The sequence below is a fragment of the Cupressus sempervirens genome, chromosome 4 (genome assembly GCF_028749045.1).
Source record: "Cupressus sempervirens isolate cs-2001-9-10 chromosome 4, ASM2874904v1, whole genome shotgun sequence".
In the NCBI taxonomy this organism is placed as follows: Eukaryota; Viridiplantae; Streptophyta; class Pinopsida; order Cupressales; family Cupressaceae; genus Cupressus; species Cupressus sempervirens.
Window position 1 is genome coordinate 506,169,868 of NC_143121.1, and position 20,305 is coordinate 506,190,172.

At 34.2% G+C, this 20,305-nt stretch overlaps 1 protein-coding gene across 1 annotated transcript in view; it reads left to right on the forward strand.

Moving 5' to 3' along the window:
- The first annotated feature begins 17,612 nt into the window (after positions 1-17,612).
- LOC149562154 (uncharacterized) overlaps positions 17,613-20,305 on the forward strand; it is a 51,828-nt gene continuing 49,135 nt past the window's right edge. The window contains exons 1-3 of the mRNA XM_089825696.1: positions 17,613-17,916; positions 17,999-18,049; positions 18,121-18,222. Of these exons, the coding sequence (XP_089681822.1) occupies positions 17,701-17,916; positions 17,999-18,049; positions 18,121-18,222 (369 nt within the window). The 5' untranslated portion in view covers positions 17,613-17,700. The remainder of the gene's footprint in view (positions 17,917-17,998; positions 18,050-18,120; positions 18,223-20,305) is intronic.

A 20,305-nucleotide genomic window follows, 5' to 3' on the forward strand; every position in this document is an offset into this window, starting at 1 on the left:
ATGAGATCAAATCATTATTCATCAAAATTTATTTCATATGATTTTTATTATAAAACTCTAATTACAAACTAGAATCATATATATCATGATTGAGACTTAGTTTGACAAAGGGACCATGACAAATTAGATCAAATCATTATTCATTAAAAGTTAGTTCATATGATTTACTCCAATTACATACAATCCAGATATCTAATTCTCTATATATTCTATAACCCAAACACTATTGCACCTTTTTTTAATAAAAGAGCTAATTTTTTAAAGCCAATAGACTTTTTATTATGGGCATCGTCCATTGATAGAAAATTGTCGTGCAACCAGAATGTTGTCTTATACTAAAAATACGACTGTCAAAAATAGTTTTCTATGAGCATGTTTTTGTTGAACACAGAGTAGCCTGTGGAAACATGGAGTTGTCTGCCATTATATAGTCTTGACACATGAGAGTTAGTTAGGGTTTCTCTCATTAGATCGGATCATTTGAAAAACATGCCACATAGTAGTTTGGTAGACACCATGTTTGAGACACATAGGTGCTTAGTGGTGACTCTCATCGCTTCTAGAACTGTTGCTGTCATTTTAGGGTGAAATTATCACCATTAAAAAGAGGGACACAATATTGTTTTGTGACTACACAAGGATGGAGCCTAATCAAAGAACCTCTATTCATAGAGATAATTAAAGGCTTCAAGTAGTGGCTAGTTGTTCTTATTGTGAATTTATTCATGACAGCACTTACAATTTTGTTTCTCATTTTATTATTTGTGATTTGTTCTGCTTTCTCTCTTATTTAAACCCATCTAAGTCTTTCCTGATTTGGTTCTATAAATTTTCTTCTATGTAGTAATTGATCCATATACCTAGAAAAGAGGGCTAAATTATACTACACTAGAGATCCAAATAAAGAGGGCTAAACTAGTTTGATTCAAATACCCACAACAACGAGCTAGAGAGAGGGACAAGATTTGGATAGATTTTCCTTCATATTCTATTGGGTTCTTTTTGTTTTCATTTTATTTGTTCGACACATCTACAGTAGGCAACAAGCAAGAACACATATATTCTTACTCAAATATTTTGAATATATCTTTTTATAAGAATAAGATCTCAAGTTTGTAAAATTTTGCTAATATTTTCACTTATTTAAATATAATAATTGAAATATAATTGAAATGTAAAATTTATAATTTAGTTCATGATTACAACCATTAAAGAACAAAAATTGTTAATTAATCTTTTACTATATTAATTAATAAATTTAGTAAAATAACTAAAATTTATTATTAGAAGAACTTAGAAAATTAGAAATGAGAAGAAATATTATAATTCATGGTTTTTCCTATTAAATATAAGATGATAAAAAAAATAGAACCAGAGAGTTTACAGAGTATCAACAAGGAGGCCTAGCCTCCATCCAAAAATAGAGTAACAAATGTACAATAACATCAAAACATGAGGAACAAGCAAATAATGTAAAACATCAAAATGAACATCCATCTAGGTAGTCCAGCCGAGTAGACACTCCATCCAAACAATGTTTTTGTGCTCTTGAATTTGAGTTAACATGAACAACTCTTCTTTTCTAGCATTAACATTCTTCCTGATCTCCCTATTCAGTCTTTTACACACCTAATCAAAAGCATGCAGATCATCCAATGTTCTTCTCCATTGATATCCATGTTTCAGCTCATTGTAGAAGAAGGTAACATGATTGTCTTCTAGGAATCTCTTCAACTTGTCTTTCTCAATCAACATAGTGGCCTGAACCTACAAGAAAAATTTAAAATGTGTGAGTTTCCGAAAAAAATTAGTAAGAACCCTTGGCTTACCTTGGTACCTCTCCTCGTTCCTACATTTCTAGATCTGCCAGAGGATGTTAGAGGACAACATATTCCAAAAAAGATTTGAATCCTTATGAAGACAAGAGATATGACCAGTAACAATGTCAATAATAGTAATATTAATAGGATAAATAATACCAAACATTTTCCAAATCTCTTTAGCAAAAATATAGTCAAATAAAATGTGTCTACTAGTATCAAGAAGCCTGCATAGGCTACATATATTAGAATCAACACGAACTCTTTTAACAGGAAGCCTATCCAACATAACAAGCCATTTAAAACATTTAATTTTTGGTTCAATAGGAGATTTCCATATGTAATCAAAATATTTTTTCCAAACATTAGCTTCAAAAGAAGAGTACCAAACATAATTAACATGCACAATGTTATCTTTATTCTGATCAATAATTCTGTAAATATTCCTTAGCTTTAAGGTTAGCCATGACAACTCCATCTGGCCATTTACATTTAAGATGCCTATGTGAATCAACAAAAAAAACATTGGGCAGACCCTTACAGGCTTGAATAATCATATTGTAAGTCTTCTTTTGCGAATTAGGGATGTCATACTTCCTTTTGAGCGAGACAATCTTGCTCAAAGAGATCAACAAATTGATTTAAATCTTTCTTGGCCCAAGACCTGGCAGAGCATCCTTGGGATAGGGCTAGGTGTTTGCTATTAAGGTGGAGATTCCACCAAATGGATCTTTCACCATCTAGCAAATTTTTACTGTAACAGTCCTTGTTGGTGATAAATTCCCTAACATGGTCCCAGGCCTTCCAAATAGATTTGAACACCACAGAGCTTTGGACGATGACAAGGAAGCATCCAACAAGGAGATCACAAAAAGGGAGGCTCTTCTAAGATCTAGCTTTCTTAGGACAACCTCTTTCAATGTTATGTCTAATAAGCACCTTCCAAGGACTATTACCCTCCAAGGAGTGAAAGATCCATTTAGCAGAAAGGGCAATGCCTTGGAGTTTGAGGTCCTTAAGCCCCAACCCCCTAAGGATTTTGTCAGTATGGCACCATTCCCATTTAACAACATGCAACTTTTTGTTACCTTTACCATCAGACCAAAGAAATTGTCTAATAGCCTTTTGGATTTCCAAAATCTGATAGTCATTGAATAACCAAGCAAAAGAGTAATATTTACTGTATGAAGACATAATCTTTTGACAAACCTAAATTCTACCAGCCAGAGAGAGGGCTCTATTATGCCATTTATTAAGCTTCTTGTGTATTTTATCCTTAATCTAGGACCACATGTCCTTGAGAGTAGGTTCAACAGAAAAAGGGATGCCCAGGTACTTAACAATCTTATTGGGACCACCCCATTGGAAACTATAGTGGGAAAACTAGTTAGGAGATTGGTCATGCCAGCCTAGAAAGATGGATTTAGATTGGGAGATGTGAGCACCAGAAATAGAACAAAATAATTCAAGCTTTCCTTGAAGGATCTTAAAATTTCTTTCAGAAAGTTTTAAAAATAGGGCAGTGTCATCAACAAACTAATAGTTAATAAGCTCATCATCATTAGGAAGATACAGACCTCTGACCTTAGGGGATAGAGAGTTATCCCTGAGAATATAGAAAAGAGCTTCTGAGGCAATGACAAAGAGGGTAGGGGCTAATGGGCAACCCTGCCTAATGGAGTGATCAAGATGGAAGGGGGTCAACAGGGAACTGTTAACCTCAACCTAAGCAGAGGCATCTTTAAGAAGAGCCTGGACAACATTACAAAAATATGGGGGGAATCCAAAGGCTTCTAGCATCATAATAATTAACTTCCATTCAATCCTATCGTACGCTTTTTCAAAATCAAGAAGAAGCATGACATAATCCTTGTGCGAACATTTAGCCCATTCCATGGCTTCCAAACTAGTAATAAGGTTCTCAAGGATGTACCTACCCTTGATGAAGCCTGTTTGGGTGTCACAAACAAATTTAGGGAGAATATCAACTAACCTGAGAGCCAAGACTTTGGCAAGAATCTTATAAGAGACGTTGAGAAGAGTAATAGGCCTCCAATTTTTGATGAGAGCCTTATCACCATCCTTAGGGAGGAGTTTAATAATGCCTCTATTAATTTTAGGACCCAAAGTACCATTGGAGATAGCTTCAACATAAATATCATGAAGATCTTTACTTATCCAACTTATGTTGGCTTTATAAAACTCAATAGGAAACCCATCTAGGGCAGGGGCCTTGTCATTATTGAGAGCCTTAACAACTATCTCAATCTTCTAAAGAGAGATAGATTTAGATAAACATGAAACATCATTAACATCCAACTTTATATGAATCAATGATTTGCACTTGTTCCTATTATCTTCAGCTTCCTTGGAACCCTCAGAGGTGAAAAGGGTCTTATAGTAATCAACCAAAGCTTGAGTGATAACCTCAGGATCAGAAATATCTTGATTATCAACAGAGAGCTTATCAATGGATTCTTTGTAGTGCTTATGTTTAAGGAGATTGAAAAAAAAATAGAACCCCGATCTCCAAATTGGAGCCAATAGGCTCTAGATTTAATTTTAGCTCCCCAAATTTTAACCTGTTGATGTTTCCTAAGAGCATCCTTAGTTGCCATGACTTGAGACAAGAGATTAAACTTTGAGGAGTTCTTTTGGATACTGCTCTTAGCCCTTTGAAGCTTAGTGCTCAGCTGCTTCTCAACGAATCTATAGTCTTTTGCCCTCTTCTGGCCAATAGTCTGAAGGAAGCACTTCCAAGCAGGGAGGTTGAGGTTCCATCTATCCAGATTAGATAAATGATGAAGATTAACTTTATTGATGCCTCTAATGATCTGGATGGCCGCAAGGACATCCTCATCCTTAAGAAGGCTGGAATTCAATATAAACTTATGAGAAGAGACCTTATTATGCAAGGGGGCCTTGATAAAATTAACCTTGGTGAAAATACAGTGGTGGTTAGAAAGAGTAGTGGCAGTGACCTGAACAATATTATCAAACCGATCAAGGGGGAAGGAGAAAGAGTGCTTATTAGCATAAAAATGGTCAAGCCTAGAGTAAATCCTTGCCTAGCCTTGCTGAAAATTGCACCAAGTATGCCAAATACTAGAGTTAAGATTCCTATTACCCGCAATAGGATCAAATAAATTTTTAGAGTTTAAGAATCTGTTCCAATGGAATTTCTCATTGTCTTTCCAGTGAAAGGGGTTGCCCCTAGCCTTATCATCTTGAGATTCAATCATGTTAAAATCACCTCTGAATAGCCACAGGATATCAGGAAGAGAGATCAACCAATCCCACAAATCACTTCTTTCTTTAGGGTCATTTAGAGCATATATAGAGCAAATGCCAAAAACGTTATCATCCTATTGGGAAGTACAATAAACAACTCTCTGACAAGGAGAACAACCATTCTCAGAGATGTATTTTTCCCATTTAGGGTTAATGAGAAGGGCAATGCCACCTCTTCCCCTATCATGCTTAGTAAACAATTTAATGGTGTCTTTCCAAATGAAATTGATATTAGATTCAAGCATGAATCCAATAGCTTTAACTTCTTGCATTATAAAAAAGTCTATAGATTGAAACAAATTAATCAAACATTTAATAACAAATTTTCTATCAGGAGACTCAAGCCCTCTAACGTTCCAGTATAAGTAGTTCATTTTGAAACAATGTTAAGGGTGGAACACACAACAACATCAATTGAGGGTGAGGCTAAATCCGAAACCTTTCTTGGTTCCTACCTAGAAGCTTTGTTTTTAGAACTAGGAGGCCTACCTCTTTGCTTAGCCATTAGGGCATCAACTCTAGATTCATCAATGAGTTCAATCTGGGAATCAATTTCCATGGATGGCATACCAGAGGAACCATCAGGAATTGGTATGGTTGAAATAATTTCGATGGCATAGTCATCCTCGATTTCTTTGAAAATCTTCTGCAGTAAATTCTGAGCAGAAGCTTTGGAAAGGGATTGACCTTCAACGACCTCATTTTGTGGGATAATAATTATATTAGAGTTAATCTAAATATATTTTTTAAATTATATTAGAGCTATAGATAATCTATAAGATTTAAATGAGGACTTGTCTAATAGTTAAAATGATTTATGTTATTACAATCAATTTTTTAATTTTAATTTGAAAAAAGAATAGACATAAAACCATTAATGTACAATAGTAATAATAATTTATGTGATTATTACAGTCAATTTTTAAGTTTTATTTTAAAAGAAGAATGGATATAAACCATTGATGTACAATAGTAATTAATTAATGAATGTCAAAACATTCTCACAAAATTTAAAATTTACTAGCATAGTATCTTCTCCATATTTTTATAAAATCTTATAAATAAATTTATTTAAATTTACTAGCATAGCATCTTCTCCATGTCATTATAATTACTTATAAATATTTTTTTATCATTTAATAATATAGAGAAAGAAAATATAATATAATTAAGCTGAAATGACATTTATTGCTGGAAAAGTTGTAAGACTCTTCTGAGAAATTATCATTTTATGTGATTTTCTAACATAGAAAGTGGTCATCATTTCTAAAATAATCCATAATTATGTCACGATTTTCTAACATTATAACCGATCATCATTTCTAATATTATAGGAGTAAATCTTGCAAAAAAGTGATATGATGATATCTATCCAAATCCAAATCCTAAACTTGAGTAGACTAAATTAATTTTTATTCCAGTTGAATTAAATGAGAAAATCTATATAAACTCAATACAATCCTATTAAGTTCACATATTTTCATTTATTTTTGTATTAAGCTTCTCAACTATTAATTACTCTTGCATTTAAATTGTTTTTTTTTTTTTGGCACAATTTTTTTTTTCTATTAGATATAAGAGTTTCAGAACAAAAAGAGCAACCAAAGTACCACCACAAAAATCAACAAGGAGGCCAAGCCTCACTAAGGAAAAACAGATTCAGCTGTACAACATAACAAAAAGAGGAGAAAGAGAAAGTGCATGCTTGTATTTTGCAATAGGACAGATCTACTGATATAAATTGTAACAATGTAAAACATATTCCTTAATTTTGCAAAGTTAATCTTTCCATTCTTGTTTCCCCTAACATAGATTTCTCACAATGATTTCAAATTATTTTTAATGTTTTAATTCCAATTTTAAAAATTTTATTAGTTAACATTTTTCATTGTTGGTGATAAATTTAGAATTTTTTCTATTTCTTTTTTTAAAAAAAATTATCATTATTTTTTTCTATTTGTGTCAATTTTGTAGCATTTCTTAAAGATTTCAAGATTAAAAAAAATCCAACAATAAAGGTCTCTACATAAGGATTGTTTAATAGATGTTTTTTTTTGACAAGGAGAAAAGGGAAATTCAAGAATAAAGTTGTAAAAATTGCTTCGATTAATATAAAATATTGTAAAAGCCTATAGTTATATTTTATATCTTGTATTTTTTTATTCTTACATTATAATTTTGTTCCTTTTCTAAATATGAATATTTCACTAAATTGATATAAATGACATACTGAATTATTTTACTATATGAAATATCAAAATTACGATTTTAATTTTTTTACACATACAATTGATTCATATTATTCTTTAACCTAATTTGATGTAAATGACATGAATTAACTTATCTCAAAATGCAAAGTGTAATAATGATATTATAATTTGATTTATTAAAAGTGTTGAATAATATTTAAATAAGAATGATATACATATAGTAATAGACAAGTGTAAGCTAGCTCAAATTGCACATAATTTTTTATAGAAAGAAATATTTTTCGAATGAAATTATTAAATCGATAGGCTTATTGTGGGAGCTCTTTGAAAATTTAACATTTTGATAGAAAAGTTGTAAGACCTTATCAATTTTATAATTTTCCAATGATGAATTCTTGAAATTTAACTTTCCCTTTTCCTTTTTCTAATGTACAAAAGTCAATGAATCCTAGAAAACCAATTCTTAAAATTTAACTTTCCTTTTTCAATGATGTACAAAAATCAATTAATTAAATTTAACTTTATTTTTTCAACATATAAAAAAATCTAATAATTGGAATGTTCCCAATTTTTTCTTTCTTTTTAAGTTTCTAATTTTCCTAGTGTTTCTAGAAAATAAGCGATGTTATCAAAAGATACAAATTGGATTTTGCTCAAAAAGATTAATGCAACTTGGGGATGTTTGTTGCATGTATTGTTTCTTACCACCTATATTTGTATTTGACTATATTTGTATTTGCTCATAAGGCTAAATTTTTGTCACTTTGTTACAAACTGGTGTAGGTTGGACAATCTGTTACAATTACTAATGTAAACACATCACAAAAACATTAAAAATTACAATCTATAAATTTTTAGTTGATTTTTTGTTTTTCTATTATTTGTGATTTGTTTTCAATAATGATTTCACATGCAAGTTAAGTGGTGAGCCAACGTTGCACATAATATGCACTTTATTTAGATTGTCCTAACAATTTTATTTATTTATTTTTTGATCAATACGAGGCCAAAGCCAAGGTTAATAATTATTATTTATTGTGATTTGAACCCAAAACCTCCCAATTAAGAGGCTCACAATTTACCATTGTGTTGTAGGCTCTTGCCTAGATTGTCCTAACAATTTAAGCACAATGTTGAAAATTTTTTACCCTCAAAATTTAGCTGTTAAATTTAATTTATTTTTATATAAATATATTCATAAAAATTATTTTAGTTTTTGTTTAAACTATCATTTTATATTTTTATATTTTCTTTTATACAGTTTTTATAGTATGCAAACTATTTTACTATTTGAAAAAACAAACCTATCCACTTATCGTTGCAAGCACAAAAGCTTGTAGTTTTAAAAATGAAAGTAACTATTCTAATGTAAAATATTCAATTTCAAAATAGAAAGCTAAAATTTTAATTAACATATTAAAAGTTACAAGTAAAATGAAAACTATTAAAATGTAAAAGGTTAAATTTGTAATTCATTACATATTCAATTTTCTATATATATATAATTAAAAGATAAAGTGAATGTATGAAAAGATAAAATTATTCTTTTTGGAAATGAAAATGAATTAATGAACCTTTTATTAAAGAGAAAAAATAAGGAAGAAGAAGAAGAAGAAGAAGAGGAGAAAGAATGGGAAGATGAAGAAGGAGAGAGAGGAGGATCAAGGAGACAATTTTTTTTTTTGATGGAGGGTTCAGATCTACGAGGCAACCCAGTGAGGCACGGAACCTACAAGCTACCAACCACCAAAGGCCACCACATAGACTTTTTAGGAACCCGATATGGGCCCACTCGTGCTTGAAACCTCTTTGGCTTAGAGCTAAGGACTGAGGGGCATCCATGCCGTCAAAATCACCCACGACACGATCTCGACCTCATCCCTTATGATGTCGGAGCCTTGCACTCAGCAAGACTTGATCCTTGGTAGGCTCTTTGTGAGCCATTCAACTTCACCAGTAGACCAAGAATTTAAATAAGTAAAACTAAAAATAAATAAAGAGTATTAAAATGCAAAAATTTAAATTTGCAATTCATGACTTATTCAATTCTTCACTCTCTATGTATATAATTATTAATTAAAAAATAAATTGAATGTATAAAAAGATATAATTATTGTGTTTGGGAATGAATATAAATTAACAAAACTTTCATTAAGGGTTTGTTTGGTTAGCGGAACATAACGTGAATTGACTTTTCCATAATCCCAATTTGAATTTGTTTGTGTTTGTTTCAAAAATTGGCAAAATGGAATTAGAATACCAGACTTCTAATTTTGTCTCAAAACTAGGTTATCAAACTTCCCACTAGCAACTAGGAATTGAAAATCAAACCCTGATTATGCTTTTTGAGGAGTGCAAAAAAATTAGATTGGACATTTCTTTTGATTCTGCCTTTATCTACAAGCTTATGCATGAAAATGTATCTTTCCACTCATCTTTTGAGTGAAACAAATGATACATGTAAAATCCCAAAATTAGGAATGACGATTTACAAGAAAACTCGATTTCTACAATTCCATGAACCAAATGGACCCTAAGAGAAGAGGAGAAGGAAGATGAAGAAGAAGGAGAAGATGAGAGGGAGAGGGGAAGGGGGAGGAAGTTGAAGACAAAGAAGAAGACAGAGATGAAGAAGAGGAGGAGGAAGAAGACAAAGATGAAGAAGAGGAGGAAGACGAAATTGAGGAGGAGGAGGAAGACGAGGAAGAAGAAGATTAAGAAGAAGAAGATGAAGAAAATGAGGTGTAGAGGAAGAATAAGAAGAGTATGAGGAGGAGAGGAAGAAGAAGAAGAAGTATGAGGAGGAGATGAAGAATAAGAGAAAGAAGATGAAGAAGAAGAGGGTGAAGAGGAAGATGCAAAGGAAGAGTAAGAAGATGTAGAAGAGGAAGATAAGTAGGAGGAATACTAAGATGGAGGAGGAGTGAAAGAATGAGGAAAATAAGAAGATGGAGGAGGGAGGAAGATAAGGATGAGAAGAAGGAGGGGGAGGAGGAGAAGAAGAGAGAGAAGCAAAAGGAGAAGATGAAGTATGAGGATAAGAGGAAGAAGAAGAAGAAGAAGAAGAAGAAGAAGTATGAGGAGGTAAAGAAGAATAATAGAAAGAAGATGACGAAGAAGAAGAGGGTGAAGAGGACGATGCAAAGGAAGACTAAGAGGATGCAGAAGAGGAAGATAAGCATGAGGAATATTAAGATGGAGGAGGAGTGAAAGAATGAGGAAAATAAAAAGATGAAGGATGATGCAGGAGCATCCTGGGTTTCTTTGTAATCCTGTACATTAGTTCATTCTGCCTAGTTCCAATTGGGCCGACTTTGCTCACATTTAATTTTGGTATAGTTAATTATATTTGATGAGGGTTGACTTGTGGTTTCTCTATGTTCTAGAATTATTTGTAAGCCATTTTGGCAAGTATAAGTAGGGTGTCTAGGTTTAGGGTTAGGGCAAATTTTTGGGGAGAGTTCAAAAGAAAAGAGATATGTGGATTTAAAAAGCTGATTTGGAGATCTGGAAGTTGTACATTTGTAATTGGTTGTAACCTAGAAGGCCTTACAGCTGGGCGTGTATACTGAATATTTGATGAATCAATAAATATATCCTTGTTCTCTCTTTCCTTGGCGTTGTTCCTCGGGTTTGCTTCCGTTGTGTTAACTCTTGCAGGGTGGTTTGGGTAGTTGGGTGTGCCTTTGGCCCTAGTTATTCATCCCTTGCCTACATTAGTTGGTATCAGAGCCCGAAGTTAATCCTTATGGAGATTGGATCATGTAGAACCCTAATTTGGATCTGGTTGTAGGGTGGCAGATCTGTGGATTTGACCTATAATTGCAGAGGGTTATGATCTTGCAAGACCTTGATTTGTAAAGATGGTTCGTGGTAGAGGAAATAACGTTGATAATGCTATATTGGATCAGTTAAGACAAATTGCAGTCAGATTAGATGCTGTGGAGACAGCCCAGAGGAGAGGAGCGCATCTTGAAGATGTAAGTGATGATGAAGCAGCATCACCAAACCATAATCCAAAACTTGAAGAAGATCGAGATGAGGAAAGATTGTTGCGATTATTGTCTAGGGCAAATTCAAAGCCTGCTGTAGAAGTTGTCCCTTATGATGGGAAATTGGATACGAATACTATGTTGGATTGGATCTCTGATATGGAGAAGTTCTTTGAGTATGAAAACACTCTTGATAACAGAAAGGTGAAGATTGCAGTCACTAGGCTGAAAGGTCATGCATCATTATGGTGGGAGCACTTACAAACTGATAGACAAAGGAGAGGAAAGGAGAAGATAAGAACTTGGCCAAAGATGGTGAACAAGGTAAAGAACAAATTCCTTCCTACTAATTACCAAGTTAGCTTATTGAGAAAGATGCAAAATTTGAAACAAAGGGACATGACTGTGAAAGAATATACCGAAGAATTCTATAGATTGGACATCAGATCTAGACATGTGGATGATGATGTTGAGAAAATTGCAAGGTATATTAATGGATTGAGATCTGGAATTCAAGATGAGATAAGTTTTGTGAAGTTGGAAAGTGTGGAAGAAGCATACCAGTATGCCTTGAAGGCTGAGGAGATCTTGATAAAGAAGCATGAACAAAGACAAAGAGGTAGAGGTGGTAGATTCCAAAGAGGTAGAGGTAGATCTTATGGAGAAAGTAGTAGATCTGACAATTCTATGCAAGATAAAGGAAAATCTGAATGGAAGAGTGATGATAAAGGCAAGACCGAATGGAAAGGTGGTAATTCTTACCAAGGAGGCACTAATTCTTACTGGGGAAGAGGTAATTCCTATTCTAGAAGTGGATTTCATGGTAATTGTTTTAGATGTGGCAAATAAGTGCATAGATCTTTTGAATGTAGATCCTCTGAAAGTGGACAGAATAATAGAAATGTTGTGATTCAAGAAGACATTGAAAGTTCACCAAGTGGACCTGAGGTTTGAGAAAATCTGATGGTGAGAAGAACCTTATGTAATAAAAGAAGTGATGAGGAACTTGTTTTAAGGAGAAGTATTTTCAAGACAAGATGTAAGATGGCTGGAAAATGCTGCAAAGTGATCATTGAGAGTGGGAATTCTACAAATCTGGCATTAGAAGAGTTGGTTACCAAGTTGCAGTTAGAGAGGCTGAAACATCCCAAACCTTATCATGTTTCATGGATCAAAGATGAGCATAAGATATTGGTAAGTGAGCAATACCTTGTGAAATTTAAAATTGGACATTATGTTGATGAAGTTTTGTGTGATATTATGCCCATGGATTGTTGTCATATTTTGTTGTGTAGACCTTGGCAATATGATAGACATGCTGTACATGATGGAAGATTGAATCAATATACTCTTTGGGTGAATGGGAAGAAACAAACATTGTTGCCTTTGATTGAAGTTCCAGATGAAGTTCATTGTACTATTGTAAATATTTGTATGGTTAATGGGAAACAATTTGAAAAAGAAGTGAAGAAGAATTAGGTTTGTTTTGCCATAATTTCAAGAAAACCAAGTTTTGTCAATGAAGGCCAAGTGCAAGAGAATAATGCTAACCGAGTGCTAGATAGTGGTGACCGAGTGACAGATGGTAGTATTGACCAAGTGCCAGAAGAAATTGTAGAATTGCTCAATGAATATAAAGACATTATTGCTGATGATCTTCCTGATGGATTACCTCTAGTAAGAAGTATAAGTCATTGTATGGATTTGATTCTTGGAGCAAGTTTGCCAAACAAAGCACCATATAGATTGACACCTACAGAGAATGAAGAACTTAACAGACAAGTGCATGAGTTGTTGCAGAAAGGTTTGATTAGAGAAAGATTGAGTCCATGTGCTGTACCTGCTACATTAGCACCTAAAAAGAATGGAGAATGGAGAATGTGTACTGATTCTAGAGCCATTAACAAGATAATAGTGAAATATAGGTTTCCTATGCCAAGGATGGATGACATAATGGATTGTTTAAGTGGAGCAAAGTATTTTACCAAGATTGATTTGAAGAGTGGCTATCATTAGATCATAATCAGAGAAGGTGATGAATGGAAGACTGCTTTCAAGACAAAAGATGGTTTGTATGAATGGTTGGTTATGCCTTTTGGTTTGACTAATGCACCTAGTACTTTCATGAGGTTAATGAATGAAGTTCTGAAAAGATTTTTGAGTAAGTTTGTGATTGTTTATTTGGATGATATTCTGATATTTAGTAAGACTAAGGAAGAACATCTTGAGCATATTAGACAAGTATTGCAAAGGTTGAAAGAGGAAAAGTTGCTGATTAATCTGAAAAAGTGTTCTTTTATGTAAGAGGAGATTGTGTATCTGTGATTTGTTGGTTATGCCTTTTGGTTTGACTAATGCACCTAGTACTTTCATGAGGTTAATGAATGAAGTTCTGAAAAGATTTTTGAGTAAGTTTGTGATTTTTTATTTGGATGATATTCTGATATTTAGTAAGACTAAGGAAAAACATCTTGAGCATATTAGACAAGTATTGCAGAGGTTGAAAGAGGAAAAGTTGCTGATTAATCTGAAAAAGTGTTCTTTTATGTAAGAGGAGATTGTGTATCTGTGATTTGTGATTTCAGCTAATGGTTTGAAGATGAATCCTGAGAAAGTTAAAGCAATTTTGGAATGGCCTACACCTGAGAATGTGAGTGAGGTAAGATCATTTCATGGTTTAGCTAGTATTTATAGAAAGTTTATAAAGAATTTCAGTGTTGTTTGTAATGCTACGACTGAGGCAATGAGGGGAGATAAAAGGAATTCAAGTGGACACATGGAGCTGATAAGAGTTTTGAGACTGTGAAACAAAAGGTTGCAGAATTACTGGTATTGGCTTTGCCTGATTTCAACAAAGTATTTCAAGTTGAATGTGATGCAAGTGGTAATGCAATAGGAGCTGTATTAAGTCAAGAAGGTAAGCCTGTTGCTTTCTTTAGTGAAAAGTTGAATGATGTTAGAAAGAAATATTCTATGTATGATCAAGAGTTTTATGCTATTGTTCAAGCATTGAAGAAGTGGAGACATTATTTGATGCCTAAGGAGTTTGTGTTGTAGACTGATCATAAAGCTTTACAATACTTGGGAAGTCAACATAAATTGAATCAAAGACATATGAAGTGGGTTGAATATTTGCAAAGTTTTACATTTGTGATTAAGCATAAGAGTGGAGTTACTAACAAAGTTGCTAATGCATTGAGTAGAAGACGTTCTTTGTTGACTGAAATGAAGGTTGAAGTTCTTGATTTTGATGAGATGAAAGAGTTATACGATGCTGATCCTGTTTTTTCCGAGGCATGGAGAGAGTGCAGAGCACCAAATCTAATAGATCACATAAGTAAGTATGATGAGTATTTCATTCAAGAAGGTATGTTGTTCATAGGCATTCAGTTGTGTATTCTTAGAAGTTCTATGAGGTTGAATCTAATTAAGGAAAAACATAGTGGTGGATTAGCTAGACATTTTGAAATTGATAAGACATTGGGTTTGCTGAAAGAAAAATATTATTGTCCACAAATGTATAAGGACGTTCAAAAATTTGTAAAGAGTTGTGGAGTTTGTCAAGTTGCAAAAGGAGTGAGTCAAAATACTAGTTTGTATACACCTATTACTGTTCCTTAGAAACTGTGGACTGACATTAGTATGGATTTTGTTCTTGGATTGCCTAAGACAATGAAAAGGTATGATTCCATATTTGTGGTAGTGGACAAATTTTCTAAGATGGCTCATTTTATACCATGTAAGAAGACATCAGATGCTGAGCATGTTGCTGAACTTTTTTTTAAAGAGATTGTGAGATTGCATGGATTACCAAGAAGTATTATTTTTTACAGAGACAGTAAGTTTGTTGGATATTTTTGGAAGACTTTGTGGAAGAAGATGAGTACTAAGTTGAAGTTTAGTTCTACATTCCATCCACAAACGGATGGACAGACAGAGGTTGTGAATAGAAGCTTGGGTAATTTGCTAAGATGTTTGGTTGGGAATAAGCCAAGTAATTGGGAGATGGTATTGGCACAAGCTGATTTTGCATATAACAATTCTGTGAATAGGAGTACATGGAAGACACCTGTTGAGATTGTTACTGGAATGCATCCTAGAGGCATATCAGATTTGAGAGATGTTGTTGGTGAAGAAAAGAGAAGCGCTGCAGGAGAAGAATTTGCTGATTTTATGGAGTCTTTGCATAAGGAAGTGAAGTCGAGATTGGAACAAAGTAATTAGAAGTATAAAGAGAATGCTGATCAGTCTAGAAGACACCATGATTTTCAGGTTGGTGATGAAGTGATGGTTCATCTAAAGAAAGGAAGATTCCCAGCTAGAACATATTGTAAGCTGAAGATGAAGAAATTTGGACCTTGTAAGATCTTGAAGAAGTTTGATAGTGGTAATGCTTATGAAGTTGAGTTACCTGATGACATGGATATATCTCCTATATTCAATATTGCTGATTTGTATAAGTATCATGAGTCAAAGGATGAAATTCCTGTACCTGATGATTATCCTAAGAAGAAAATCAAAGAGGTTGAACATATATTGGATCAAAGAGTTGGTAAGAGCACAGGAGGAAACGATTACTATGAATATTTGGTGAAGTGGAAGAATAGACCAGTTGAAGATGCTACATGGATTTCTCAACTTGAGTTGGATTCAGCTCAGGGTGTGACACTTGCATGATTCAAGAGAATCATTTTTGTTTTTCCCAACCCTGGTTGTCTGATGCAGGAGTATCCTGGGTTTCTTTATAATCATGCACATTAGTTCATTTTGCCTATTTCCAATTGGGCCAACTTTGCTCACATTTAATTTGGGTATAGTTAATTATATTTGATGAGGGCTGACTTGTGGTTTCTCTATGTTCTAGAATTATTCGTAAGCCATTTTGGCAAGTATAAGTAGGGTGTTTAGGTTTAGGGTTAGGACAGATTTTTGGGGAGAGTTCAAAAGAAAAGAGATATGTGGATTTAAAAAGTTGATTTTGAGATCTAGAAGTTGTACATTTGTAATTGGCCGTAACCCAAAAGGCCTTACAACTGGGCATGTATGCTGAATATTTGATGAATCAATAAATATATCCTTGTTCTCTCTTTCCTTGGGTTTGCTTCCGTTGTGTTAACTCTTGCAGGGTGGTTTGGATAGCTGGGTGTGCCTTTGGCCCTAGTTATTCATCCCTTGCCTGCATCAAAGGAGAAGGAGGAAGAGGAGGATGACAAGGAGGAGGAGGACGACGAGAAGAGAGAGAAGAAGAAGGAGAAGGATAAGGAGAAGGGGAAGGAGATGCATATGAGGAGGAGGAGAAGAAGGAAGATGAAGATGAAGAAAATAATAAGTTAGATAAGATGACTCCATTTGATTTCCCACCTTCCCTCTTAAGCTCTTGCATTAAGATGTGACCATGCATTTTTTTATTATGAAGAGGAGGAAGAAAATGAACACAAGAAGGAGGAGGAAGGAAGCAAAAGAAGCAAAAGGGGAAGAAGAAGAAGAAGAAGAAGTGGGAGAGGGGGAGGGGGAGAAGCATGAGAGGAGGAGGAGGAGGAAAATGTGATGATGGAGGAGGATGAGGAGGAGGAAATAGAGAAGAAGGAAGATGAGAAGGAGAAGAAGAGCAATAAGGAGTAGACGAACAAGGATAAGAAAGAGGAGTGAGAGGAGAAATAGCTAAAGGAGGAAGTAGAGTAGGAAACAAATGACTCATCAATTTACACGAGTTAAGTCCAATAAGGAGAACTATTGTTTATTTTACATGCAATGTACTTTGGTGACAGCTGAATCTCTTCACCGTAATTTGATTTTATTAAAGGAGGTTTCAATTTGTATAAATCATGCATAATGTAATCATTATCAATCATTTAGAAAGAGCACAATGTAATCAATAGAATTTTGTTTCAACGCTTTGTATTTTCTCCTATTTATGTCTTTATATATTTTGCTTATCTCTTTCAGTTAGACCTATTTGTGATGTATCTTAGAGCTGTAGAATTTTTTAGACCTATTTGTGATGTATCTTAAAGCTGTAGAATTTTTTACAAGATTCACATAATCGATAAGATGATGAAAAAGAATTCTTCTAGAACAAATTTGTAGGTCTTTAAGATTGAACATAATTGTTTTGATTTGACAATCAACTTTATCCTTGCACCTTTGTGGGTACAAGTGCTAGTTTATTTTTTACTTCATTTACATATAGATATCAACCCCAGCTCATTTGAGGCGAGAATTATATATCATCATCCAGGCTTAGTCGGGCAGGGGACCGTGACACTATAAGACAATCCTCGGTAGTCCTGCAAGTGACTAGAGCAAAATGTCTGTTTGAGCAAACGGCTGTTAGGGGTAAAATTGAAATCGATATCTGCCTTATCCATAAAATTGAAAACCGAAGCCATGGCCGCTACCTTGACAAAGTTTAGTTTTAGTCTCCACTCCCCTGCAACACCCACGCAGTGTCTTCCCCTCCCGTCTAACCCCTGTCCTCTTATTCACCTGCGCAACAAAAGAAGAACATCTGTTTGGCGGAGTGGGCGTTCGCGTCCCTTGCATGTCACTCATGCGGTTAAGCTTGTTGACAGCTATGATGGATCCTTTAAACTGGAGCCACAAGTGCAAACTATATCTCTTTCTCCGTCTCTATATAATACCTCACCTGTCAACCACTTGACTTTGTGCTTATTCTCATGTGCAGTCTGAGGAGGCATTGCGAGTTCTGCTGTCATCTGAGCTCTTCTGCAATCAAGTACGTGAATTACTTCTGCTTCTGGTTGTGGCTGAGCATTCTTTTTTGATCAAGTGCGGTTGGATTGACAGGTAGCCCAACAATCGGGATTCGAGGGTTCGTCTTTTGAGTTCACCGGTGAGCTTTTTAAACCAGTGCCATGGAGTGCCACCACAAAGCATGGCATGCCTCAGGTTACAAATTTACTTATCCCATATTTCCAAATATTCTGTTGCTCCTCAGTTCAATACAAATTTTCTTGCATTTTTCCTAGAGTCAGAGGATCAAAAAGAAAGTACGGCGAAAGCTTGTTAAAGCTCAAAGAGCCGACATTTTGTTTGCTATTTGGGCATCAAAGCCTCAAATATCAACAAATCTGTTGGCTATTTACTTTTGTGTGGATCACTTGACAGATTTAAATGCAGGACCGTTGGGATATTCTTGTAAACAGTATCACAAGTTTCAGACAGTCTTTGACACGATAATGGAAATTTGAGAGATAATCTTTAAAGCTTAGTAAATTTCTGAAATATTCTGAAAAGCTGAGTGTCAATGTAGGAAACTGCTAGAATATTCTGAAAAGCTGAGGTCCAATGTAGGAAACTGCACAAAACTGAAACATGTAACCAAACTTTAAATAATCTTTATCAACTTTAACGAAACTGAAACATGTAACCAAAAGATATAACAACCAGAAGAGTGACACAAGATATCTAAACTAGGGAAACCCTTGATCAGAGGGAAAACCCCGGTGTGAATGATGCCAACGAGATGATGTACTAGTATAAAAGTTCCTTGTGCAAGGATGTGACCTTGTTAGGAGTCAAATAAATACAATCAGTACACATGAGTCTTTGGTAGGAGACTTTGAATCTCTGTTAGAAGATTTCAACCCTGTTAGGAGCTGTTCTAATCCTGTTAGGAGCTAATAAGAAATCAATTGAACCCACTGTCCAAATTGCTTTAGAACTGTTATTACTAAACAATTCAAGATAACATATCTGAGAAAATGAACTGACTAGAACTGTTATTACTAAACAATTCAAGATAACATATCCGAGAAAATGAACTGACTAAAACAACAACTTATCTTGCCAATATAGTTCCTTTGAAGTTCCACAACATCCTTAGCATTAATTTTTGCTATGACCTTAGTGAAATTCACATCCTACTTCACATAACATCACATTATATTACATATGACCGCACATGATACTCTTTATAACCAAGGAAACATCTTCCCTTTATACCAAGTCCTAATAACTAATTGAGGTGGCCTTAAGGCTTCCTCAATGTATAATGAATAATATAGGACCATTATAAGATATTACAATTGAGTTTCACATTCTAAAATACAAGCTACATCAATAATATAATTCAGTCAGCCTCCAAGGAATAACTAACACGTTATCCTTCACAAGTTTTCACCAATTGAAAACCAAATTCCATCATCTCGAACATAGCATCTCGAACATGTCTCTAACCAAAATCCAGGGCCGCTAAACAAACTTTAACTCCATAAAAAAGATACAACACGAACAACAACATATAGTTTTATGTACATGGTTTGTAACTAGTCCTCTGCAAAACTTTTGTTACTCATGTAAAACTCCATAACTTTTTTTGTGAACATAGACATAACATCTATAAACATCCAAGAACATACTTCTAACCCTGTTGAATGTAACTCTGTAACCATGTACCGCATTTAACAAAATTGTCTTTGCAACTTTGCCTGAACTATCCAGAAAGATGATATGTTGAGATCAGTGACAATTCAAGTCATGAATGCGAACACATAAACACTCAATCATCTCCCAAAGCATACTAGTAATCTCCATAAGGCATTCATGTAAACAATCTCCCCCTTTGGCATTGATGAAAAAACATCACAAGTACCAAAAATACCAAAATATGTTTCTTCCTCATCTGCTTAACCAACAAAATACAATACATCAAAAAATACTCTCCCCCATTCATGCTACTCCCCAATGAATGTATATCTCTCCCATATTTTAACAATTGAATACAAACGGTGTTTTTCATATATTACTCTCCCTCATTGACATCAATGACAAAGGTGTCATTATGCCAATTCTTGAAGTTCAATCATCTCCACTGCAATCTAAAAAAGTTCACCAAGTGTCAAAAGACACTATTCAGCAATGTTCAAGAGTTCTCAATAACTCTGTCTAAAAGTGACTACTCTCTCAAGGAAGCATCACCAAGACACAGTCCAGATGTAAGAATAAGCTTTGAATACACTAGACATATGCA